At 39.3% G+C, this 11,686-nt stretch overlaps 1 protein-coding gene across 6 annotated transcripts in view; it reads left to right on the forward strand.

Moving 5' to 3' along the window:
• The first annotated feature begins 312 nt into the window (after positions 1–312).
• Positions 313–11,686, forward strand: part of tox2 (TOX high mobility group box family member 2) — an 84,850-nt gene continuing 73,476 nt past the window's right edge. For 3 of the 6 annotated variants that reach the window (XM_079460535.1, XM_079460536.1, XM_079460531.1), the window contains exon 1: positions 389–561. In XM_079460535.1, coding sequence (XP_079316661.1) covers positions 460–561 — 102 coding nt within the window. In that variant the 5' untranslated portion in view covers positions 389–459. Of the gene's footprint in view, positions 562–11,686 lie in introns of all 6 variants that reach the window. The other 3 variants (XM_079460529.1, XM_079460530.1, XM_079460528.1) reach the window with 3 other exon arrangements.

Raw genomic sequence — 11,686 nt, forward strand, 5'->3', positions numbered from 1 at the left:
TATTCTGAGGTAAATATACTTCTTAAAACAGACTTGTGTATTTACTTCCAGGCGCCTGTAATTTAACGTCAGATAAATGCGGTAGAATTTCGGCTACTTCATACATGTTAAAATAAAGAAATGTGTTACAAAAATGCATACTTTGCGGTTTTCGCTTGCTAATTAACGCGCTCGAGCTTCTACAGTTATTAACCCCAAATATCCGGCGAGCATCACTGTACGGCTTCTTTCTGGAGGAGAAGTGAGGGGAGCGCGTGTAGACAGGCTCAACCCCTTTTCTTTGAGTCGTTCTGTTGCTTTTTGTTTAGGTTAACAATAGAGAGAGAGAGAGAGAGAGAGAGAGAGAGAGAGAGAGAGAGAGAGAGAGAGAGAGAGAGAGAGAGAGAGAGAGAGAGAGAGAGAGAGAACCGAACACAAGCGCAAGCGGCTTTCTATGCCTTCAGTCTAGCGGAGCGGGCGATGGATGTGAGATTTTACCCTGCACCTCCTTCAAGCGTGGGCTCGTGTACATTACCCACCGATACCAGCCTCTCCTCTCTGGACTATTACCACTGCAACAAGGTAAATTACCCCACCACGCGCCTTTATCTCAGCTTAGTTTCTCTTTCATAGACGTGCATCCTGCTTCATTCACTTCAGTATAGTTTAATGCGTTGCAACATGCAGATCGCATCGGTGATGCGCGTGGTGTTTTAAGTGTATATTCTCGGATCCCGCGAAAGCTCGCTCGTGCATCCCCGAACAGGGCATCACATGGTGCTGATGGTAAAACAACAGCAAACTTAGTTCGGTGTCTTGGGAATCATGCACGTGCAGCTCCGTAGCTACTGGGATCGTTTTGAATCAGAAATGTAGTTGAATGTGACATCGCGCATGAAAAACATCATGTCGAGTCGTGTGGACTAAAGTCTATTAAAGACGCACCGCTCGCTTTTTCTCCGAGGAAAGATGGAGCGCGCTCTCGCGCCGTGCGCGAATTATAAGAGCAGAGGCGAACGTCGTCGCATTGCTATGTGAGAAACACATCCCGGTGTATTTTATTAGCTTCTGTTTGGTTGTGCATTCGGTGTGTAATTGCTTTGTTGACAAGGTAGCATCCTTACGTGACGTAATTGCATTTCCACGTGTTGCAAGTGAATTAATTAGTTTTTACGCGCGTTAATTATTTATTAGCGAAACTCCGCTATGATCTGGAAGGTAATAAATAGGTTAGTGCGAGCAAGTGCTTTTGTAGGACAAGCATGGAATAAAACCACTAGAAAGCTCATTTTGTTAGTGGGCAATGCATTTACTTTTAACAATAAGTATTTAACATGCACGATAAGCATGTGTGGTTTGTGCAAAGTTGACAATAAGCTGTAATGGTTTGCAATGGTATTACGATATAACGGGTCATGATGCTAGAGATGTAGTACGGAGTAAAAATAGTTCTACATGGATGCGCGAACTGGACAATTATTTAGAAAACGTACGCGACTCGCGATTTTTCTGTGTTCACGCGTCTTTCTTGTTGTGTTAGGTACAGTGAATTAAATATTACCCATCAAATCAGAGCGTTGGTTGCTTTATCGTTCAATTTCATTATATTTGACTGTAAAAAATATTCAGAATATAAAATATAAATATAAAATGAATTATTGACTTGTGGTACTATTTTTTGCTAATTGCTTCTGGTTTACTTTGTTTAATTGCATTAATTATTTTATTGTTTGCAAAAGTGCAGTTTTTATTGTCATAGCTAGTATTGTAGATATAAGATTTTTGTGTGAAGTAACTGTATAACTTTATTTCATAACCATTGATGTTTAACCATATGTAAGAACAGACTACAACCACATGTAAGAACATATACAGTAATTTCGTTTTTCGACTCTATAGTGTAATTTTTCACACTGTAATAATCTCACAAAAGGAGCAGAGTCACGATCCAATCGTTGGCAATATAATTGTACAAATATTGTATTCCGGGAATACACATTATGAAAAACCCAACAATCAAAAACATTTCAGTGAAGATCTGCCATGTCTGTGACATAGATTTAACGTTGGGCTATCATGACAGAAAGTAACTCATAATTTGCTGATGTGTGTTTATAGAAGGTTGTCACAGAGTTAAGCTTGCGGCTCAAAGCATATGGAAAAGATCAGCCGGCAAATGGAGAGCAGAGTAATCCAAGCCAAGTCCATACGTTGAAAAACGATCCTTTGCAAGTGGACATTATGAAACAAAATTTTAGGGGGAAAGCCTGCTCTCCTGCCACAATGGCCCTCTTTATGTGCCCCAGCCTTAATAATGCAGTATTCTCCAACATTCTTGAGAGGCCCCAATCAAAGGTTACGTATGGAGGTCTCAAATTAATATGTAACGTCTGAGAGTTCGTGTAAAAGCGCGCTGCGGTTTACAGTGGTGCGCGCTACCCGGAAATGGTTCAGAAAAACAAGGCCATCCATGATAAGTGAATATCATTTCCTGTATTATCATAAATGCGTATGCATATTTGATCCATTACCAGCCTAGTATTTGTGCTATGCGCTATTATCTGTTATTTTTCTATACATTGAGGTGGGAACCCTAAACAAATCAGTACAAATTTTACACTGGATTAAACAAAAAGACAGTTGGTTGTTAAAGGATGTAGACTTGACATCAGGGGTTTATTCGATGAGCAGGTTCATCATTTGAATACTGTTTTTTTATGGCTAAGCTTTTTATGTTATGCTGCATCCAGACCTATAGGTGTCAGTATAAAGTCCTTAACATTGATGTACCGGTTCAGAATTTTTTTGAACAAACAAAACATTGGCTGGGTTTGAAATTTAATACTCGTTTTAAATGAATATTTCAAAAAAATTACTATGTGAAACTGTAAGTATTATGCAGTGATGGGTACAATGTTATTACACAACCCCATTACAGTGAAACTGCCTGTTTAATCTACAAATTATTTGACATTTAAAAAAAATGTGTACTGTTAAAAAAACCAAAGGATAAGATGTTAACAATTGTAGTGGATATCAAACATACGACACTCGAAACATCAGGCTAAACACATTGCATTATGGGAGACTCATTATAGTTCACTCATCGGACTCTGGTAACAGTGTGCTATTTCAAACCCAGCCAAAAACATAGTTAGGGCACACTTAAGGTTGAGGAGCTGCCCGAACACCCAAGAGAAAATGTATGTCCTTCAGGCACACTTGAGTGTTTGTCATTTTTCTGTCAGCATGTACTTGCCTTTTGTGAAACCTTGTAAAAAGACTTTTTTCAACTTACTTTGAGTCTGAACTTGACTAACAAATGTGTTAGTTAGTAGCACATTAGCGTTTCAGAAGCCTTATGCAATTCAGTAGTTAGAAACACATCAGAATAGGGAAGTGACTTTTATAGGCAGGCACAGTCGATAATACATTAACCAATGTCATCATATTGCCCTGCTACAAACCTGACAGATCCATACTGCCAATACAAACACACCAGTCGCTACGCTAGCATCAACAAGTCTGAGCAAATCTTTAGCATGTACAAGTGTTAATGTATTAATTGCATAAATGTGCAGGATTTAGGCCGCAACATTCTTCTCTCATGCTGAAGTTTCTCTCGAGCGGTGACTCATTCGCACTTTTAGCATACTGAGTCTCTATCTCTGGTTTTCATGAGTGGGTGTATTGTTTGTTAAGCATACGCTCTGTGCATTTCTCTTCTAAAGGGCATCTCTTCATAAATGCATGTTTCACCCAGAGAATATTTGTCGAATGCATTACGGCTTGCGTGTCGCCCCGGGCTCATTTACTGCCTTTAAAATTGAAGTTGGATAGGTTAAGAGAAGATGGACCACTTCCCCCCTCTTCTCCGGCGTTACTGTATGAAAACAGGCAGAGCACAGTTAGCCGTGCTCGACGTGACTCATATGAGTTTTAGAGAGATAGCAGTCCACTTTTGACTTCGAGATCAAGAAAATGTATAGCACTCGATGTCGAGAGAGTTCGGTTTTCAATATAGAAATAATCCAATGTAATAATGTGATACGAAAAGTAGCAATATGATGGCACCTGTCAAGGTTATTTAATAGAGAATTTTCAGCCACCCATATTATATCTTGTCATGATATTGCTTTAAGATTATTTGTGTATAAGCAACGCAATCTCAAGGCAGTTTGTAACTTTTTAGCATGAAGGCTAATTTGTATGATTTCGTACAACCACATTCAAAACTGTTACGATTTCCCGTAATATCAGATTGGATCTAAGATTCGTATTTGCACTTCGATGCAAACCCGTGTTGTCGTTTAAAAGAATTCAGAATGAAAGATGTCCAGACATCGATGAGCTTATAAAATTACCTTTGAATTTCGGCTGTACATCAAAAGAAAAGAACCTTGTTGATTCATTAAGTGGCAGACACATAACTTATCAGAAGTCGCTGTAATTGTAAGCCTGTTATATAATAGCAGTTGTGTGACTGCAGAAAAGCTCGATTCATTTGGAGAGTTATGATTTAGTCTGTTCAAAGAGTCTCCGTCTCTCTCTGGGTTGCTCTTTGAGCTTGTACATCACTGCTTAAACCGTCTAAAAATAACTCAGAGGCCTAGCAATTACTGGAAATGGGTGCAGAGTGGTACATGTGCGAGTACGACTGTCTTTAGCTTAAATAATACTTTAAACTAAACGCACCAGTGGGGCATTCACAGTGTATGCGGTGGAAATTAGAGATTTTCCAAGTAGAAAATTGCACCTATTATTTTTGTGCACGCTGTGTTTAGAAAATAGACATCTTTTTGAAGAGTTTCTGCGGTTCTGTGTGTGTGTTTTCATATGCATACGTGCAGTATTTTCAAGTCATGTAATGCATATCTCGAGGCGTGGTCTCTGGAGCATGTGATTGGATAGAAAACAGCAGGTGTCTTCTAATTCAACATGTACAGTCCGCATACAAGATTTAATTTAGTGCAATTATTAAAAATTGTAGTTATATATAATTTGTGGTTTACTTTATGTCATACATTAACCAGCAATATCTCACATCCGTACACTCAAAAAAATGTATGCTACACAGCACTCATAGTGGTACTTTAAGTGCTATATAGAACCATATTTTGGTGCTTCAGTGGTTCTCCAGAGGTTCTTTGGGATGACTTGAGTTGCTATATAGAACCGCTGAAGAGCCATACAGCACCGCTTCTGTATAAAAAACCTGTTAAGACCCTCTATGGTTCTTCAGCGGTTCTACAGAGCACATCAGTCATCCCAAAGAACCGCTGAAGAACCAACATATGGTTCTATAAAGCACTTAAAGTGGTTTCCCTATGATTACGACCAAGAACCACTTTTAGTTGTAAAGCGACGTTTTTTTTACAGTGCAGTAGTTTACACCCACAAAAAAAACATTGACCAAATTACCATTGGTGCAAAATGCAGATGGTAATGATGGTATCTTTTTCTGTGTTCTGCGTGACATTTCTCCTTTTTCCTTGACTCGACTGTAATAGAGATTTGTGATAAAACGAGTTGTCTACACGGGCGGGTTAATTATGTGGAAAGAGTTATGTGACGTGAGCCGAGTCGTGATCTTTGAGAGAAATTACATTCATTATTTATTTTCATATATCAGGTGTATTTGACAGTGAATCACGTACAGACAAGTTAACATGAACAGGTGTTTGTATATATTAGAATATACATTGGGGTTCAAAAGTCGAAGATGACATTGAATTAGGATTTTGATTATTAAAACACGTAAATTACAGTAAATTGTGACTAAATCAAATTGTAATTGGTACAAAAGGTCAGATGTTCTTGCCTTTATTGAAGCTAAAGATTGTTTTTGGGACGTTTATCAGATGACAACCATTGGGTTCGCTATATGTAAGCTTCTGTAAAAGGAATATTGCAAAGACATTTTTAAGCAAGTGTCTTGTACTGGATTAGAAAAGCAGGACACAGCAACGAAAGTCGTCTCTCTGTGAATTTGGACAACACTTGTACAGTACGTATCGGGTCTAGATTTTCATATTATAAAACATTTATTGGCAATGCTGTTTCAATGAACAGAACTCTGATGTGGTGAGTAAATCACATCTATGTTATGGAAAGCTCTTGTACCTCCCGACTGGGAACCGGTATCGCTGACGTGCGGTTTAAAATGTCTTTGCACACTCTGTGGTGAGCGAGACCTTTTCAGATGCATTCAGCGCTGGACTCAAATGAGTCAGAACCACGATACGATACAAACTTGTCGAGTATGAAGTTTGTAGCTCATCAATATCAATAAGGTTTAAAATGTATTATGGTTTCGATTCATTATTAATAATCAGATTTTTCTTGTTTTTCAATGAAGTATATGCATTACAGAAATGTTATGTTATGTGACAAAATTATACGTATTGTAGTTCGTGTATATCACGTGTATTAGCCACTTTTCTCTCCAGATTGGCTTTTGAAAAATATCGGTCACCCGCTGTGAAATTTCAATATTTCCCTGAATGCTAATAATGACCGTAAAATATTTTTTGCACATGCTGAAACAGATGAAAATATTGGGTGACCGCTTTGCCCTTATCCAGTATTTTATTCTCACCCTGAGATGAGAAAAAATCTGCAGCGCGATCATATTCTCAGGCAGTAATGCAGTGAATGTAGCTGCAGTTCTGTGAAATGCTGTCAAGGGCTGTGGAGGGGGGGACGGGCGCAGTAGCGCGCTAATTGGCCTTGGCAGAGAGAGAGAGAGAGAGAGAGAGAGAGAGAAAGAGGTTGAATGCAGCTGATTCAGTCGTGTAGCCGGTAAATAAGGATGATGCACAAGCTGTAGATTTTCCTCCGACACTCTATGAGCAGCATAAAACAGACTGACTTTACTACCTGCTGTATGAGGTGAATCTTGAAATATGCGTTCATAATTCTGAAGTGTTGAGAAGTTTGTCTTGAGAATGTACTGCTGTGGTTTGGTGCTTTAGAGACTTTTAAAGTCAACCGGTTTTCTTTCTTAAAGGGACAGTTCATACAAAACCAAAAACCTGTAATTTCAAACCTGGATGTCACGAAAGAAGATTTTTTGAAGACTGTTGATAGCAAATGTAACCGGGACCACTTGCCCCGTCCTGCGCGGGCTTCGAACCGACATCGGTCCGAATGGGAGACGGGCGCTGCACAGCTCTTCACTAGCTTGCACCCGTTACACAAACAACATAGACCCCATTGACGTCCATTGTATGAGACATTTCTCAAAATATCTTCTGTTGCGTTTAACTGAAGAAAAGAGTCATAGGTTTTGATAGACACGAGGGTGTTTTTCTTACCCAAAAAAACTTTGTTTTCGAAAACCTATTGGCAAATGATGTAACGAAAAGGTTGGGCTCATGCATCACTACTACATAACTAATCTAACATTTTGTCAGCGTTAGAGCTGAATTAGCCTGTACATTTCAAAAACATGACCTCAAAGTGATCCCTTGAAAATCAGACCAAGCTTAAAAATGACAAAGACATTAATTCAGACCCCCGATGGGGCTTTAGAGCACTTTGATCAGAAACTGTCAGTTCTTGATGTGGGGCCTGCGTTTCCTACCCGTCAGCACCTTACAGACACAGCGGTATGCCATGCTGCTTGGGTCCACCCGATAACCCCCCTTCAGGATGTGGTGGGCTCGTAGCCCCAAACACATGCTCATGGCAAAAGCTTCGCATTTCAGCAGGTATGCAGCATATTAACGTTCAAGTGATTTGTAACGTCAGTCAACGGTAGGGTGCAGATATTTCGTGGATTTCACACGATCGTAATTTTGGTCTGTGGACCTGAAAATGAGTCAATAGCACATTTGAACAGTCACTCAAGTGCACTTGACGTAGTGCACAACTCAGGTCAACACACAACCTGTTTAATGACGTTTAAATGTATTTGTACATTTTTCGATTGCACAAATAAAAAATTAACAATGCCAACATTTTTTAATATATCATAAGATATAATGGGTTTCAGAGTGAAACTGGATATTAAACACAAAAAGAATATGTAGACTTTAACTGTTTTTATTTTATTTCCTGTTTATTGGAAGACATGCCTGCTATAGGAGGTTAAAGTCAGACCGGAAAGTTTGAAAAGAACATCTACTGTAAATAGTTTAATGTAAATATAACGGTGCTATTAAAAATGTTTGATTGTTTTATATCCCGTCATAAAATGGCTTCTTGTTTAAGTTTGAAATAGGAAATATGTTTGCGGCAGCTAAACCCAACAGGATGGCATTGCAGAGTTCGTGCAGTTTCATCGTCACCCACGTGTCTGTGGTTTCCAGTTTTGCTCTTGAAGCAGTGCTGCACGACGCCATCACGTTCGAAATGTGATGCGTGTGGATTTTATTGTGATAGTCTTTTTTGGGGGTGATGCGTCCTTGTTTATATTAGTCAGATCTATACAGTTGATTTCCCGAGTGAACTCTGGGCGGATGTTGTTGAGTTCATGGGCAAATCAGACGGATTTCGTTTCAGTTCTTGTTTTATGTCAGCAAATGTTATTTGATCAGAGATCATATCTCCAAAATAGACACATACAACATTCTAAATGAGTGCTCACATACAGTATGATGTTGTAAGTGGCCGTTCTGTTATATATTGTGTCGCAATACCACCCAGATACATTAATAAACACCATGAATTGATCCACTGGGAATCGATTGGTGGTTGTAAAGTAAAAGACTTGGCCGGAAAGAGTGTTATTGGTGTTTTTTGCAGAATGTGCATTACAGAAATAGAAAAAGTCTGGTGTGATTTCATGTTGACTCGATCACATAATTCTTCTATTTTTAGTCATTTCTTATGTGCAACCTGTAGTTGTTTCTTCTGCAGTCCTGATGAGGGGGTTTTTGAAGGAAGTGTTACAGAAATAAAATGATTAATTTTAGTTGTCTTTACTTCATTGTGGAGCTGTCACCTCGTTCATCTGTGGCTTTAGAAAAAACATCCGAGTCTCTTTTATTTAGAAGCACTTCATCTGGGTTGCTGGTTATGAACACAAAATGTGTTCTGTTGGGTTTAAGGAGGCACTGCGCTTTGCATCATGCCCATCGACGGCATTTATATTGTATTATTTAAATGTGTTATTGTGGAAGTTAAACGGTACAATAGTGACAAATCTATTTGTCTGAAAACATAATGCATGAAGAAAGCCGTCCACAAAAAGTCAGTACCTTTTGATGAAAGGCAAACGTGTTTTTTTCTAGAAAAAGACCACACGAGGTCGATGATATGGGTTTTTATCTGGCCAGCATTTTTAGAAATCAGGCCAGCCGATGGTCGGTTCTCTTTTTCCCACCTTCATCTCATAAAATCGAATTGAGTAATAAGAATTGATACACAATACTGCTTAAATTAAACATTTATTGAAGACACGTCTCTTCAAATCAGTGCACTTGGTTGAGAAAGATAAGTGTTTTTTGCAGGGTACAAAATAGCAGTCTAATTCTTAGTAATAATACATTGCTCAAAACTTTTAAGCACCTTCTCAAACTTTTCTGAAACATGATTTTGGTTGATGTTTTTTGGCAGACACTGTTATTAATCCAATAGTCATACGTCAGAGTTTATCAGCTATACAATGCAGACAACTGTAATAATTTAGCCGCTGGGGCTTGTCACCAGGTTTTGGTTCATGCATGTAGCCTAAACTATGTTTGTCGAAGCCTCGCTAACAATAGAGTTTCAAAAAGTGACTTGCATTCTCAAGTAGCATCGTATTTAATGAATGAAATATACCATGGTCTGTTTGAATACTGGATTCTGATTGGCTGGAGGGTGTGAATTAAAAAAAATTTACGCACTGGTAGCTCCAGTCAGTTGGATTACATTAAAATGCTAGCTGTGGATTATACCATACATATATACGAGGCTAGATTAAGAACGAAGGATAAAAAGAATTGCCGTTTTCTTGTAAAGTTAGCAAGTAGTTAAAGAGTTTGCAGGCAGAGGGGACATTGCAGTGTAATGCCGGTGGTGATCTGTTAGCGTGCAGCAATAGTTAGCATCGCGCGTTCCACAACAACGCTTAGCTGCTCACAGATGCACCTTCCTGTTAATTGGCCTAATTTGCGGATCGATCGGTCGAACTCTACGTGATGTGTGTATGAATCAAGTCAATTGTGTCATGTGTTGTTTTCATGTGGACTTTAATGGTCAGCGTAAGATGGTTTTGTGCTAACAGCTATTTTGCTAGTGTGCAATGGTCTCTTAACATAACATAAAGTACCTTGACAGTGTGAAATAGACTCTCATCAAACTCTCCGCTCAGGAAATAAAACATCATACAATGCGAGAGACAGCATGAGAGAGGGAGCTCGGGCAGGGCAGCAGAAACACATTTGACGGAAGTTTTACGAGCTGTAAACGCAGGAAACTTTGACAAGGCCTGGAAGCGTGTGATATTGTTTCAGCCCTGATTATCCTCCGGTTTGGCAGGGCGATGCAAAGGCCAATTCACCTGAAACTGTGAGTTTAGAGCGAGCCGTCGACGTGAACGCAGAGAATCCACAGCAGGCCTTACGCAATAAACTAAACGGTGACCAACAATCTTGTCCCTGTGAGATTTGAAGCCCTTCGTCATTAATATCCATTTACGTGATCTTGATCTCTGCACGTCTACGTTATATATTACTAAAATAATGTTTTAAAGTCATTGCCATGGAAAGAAAGATGCAATGTAGAAAATGTTATTGTTGTGAAGTGTCCGAAGATTTTACATTTATTTTCAAAGTTGACTTTCAATCGGATCTGCAGATGAATTCAAAAAGCGCAGATTTCGCGTCACGCAAAGCATATTCGGCGCGGTAACATTTGGTGAAAGAACAAGATGGTTATTTCCATTTGTTTTCAACTAGAGGACATGAGATAAATAAATAGAGCAGGAGTACAGCGAAGCGAAAGGAATGTAGCAGCTGTATTGAGAGAGATGGAGAGAGAGATCTTGGGCAAACACAAGCAGTTAGTCTGAGGTTCCTTCGGCTCGTCCTGAGCAAACAGTGTTCGAACTCGCTGGCTTTAAAACAACCCCGCGGCCCCACGAGACGTCTGTTCTCAAACACGCCCAAGAAATGCACATTCATGCAATGCCGTGTCATTGAGCCGGCCCGAAACTATCCAGACACTCCAGGAGCATCATCTGAGCTCAGACGACACGGCCTGTCCTGTTATGGAATGTTGTTTTATTGTAATGCATTTAATTTAGTGGCACACAAACAGAGTCATTGTCAGGTCTGCGGGCAGCAGTGAACGCTCTCCAAATGTGTTAATTCAAGTGTCGCACAGCACCAAACTGAAGTTTGAAGTGTCTGGTGTGTTTACAGTAAAAGTGATCTGAATGCATTCGACTCGTACAGTAAGTGTGAAGCATCACAGCAGTGAAACTGACAGCAAGACGTGTGCTGGGTTCAGTTGTCCTCTGACCCTCTAGTGTGTGTGTGTAGTTATCATGTAACATTTCTTAATCTTTTTTCTACTTTTTATTAAAGAACTCAATTAGGGTTTAAAAATGTGTATCATTATAAAATGTATTTAACGTTAGTAGAGTCGCTTGCTCAGAAAGAAACATGTTATACGTCAACAACTGTATGTCAACAACAACTTATTTGTGTCATCTTGTTTTAGATGAAAGACAATAATTGATGTAATCCCGTAAGTGTGTGTGTGTGTGTGTGTGTGT

This window comes from Barbatula barbatula, assembly GCF_947034865.1.
Source record: "Barbatula barbatula genome assembly, chromosome: 7".
Classification (NCBI taxonomy): domain Eukaryota; kingdom Metazoa; phylum Chordata; class Actinopteri; order Cypriniformes; family Nemacheilidae; genus Barbatula; species Barbatula barbatula.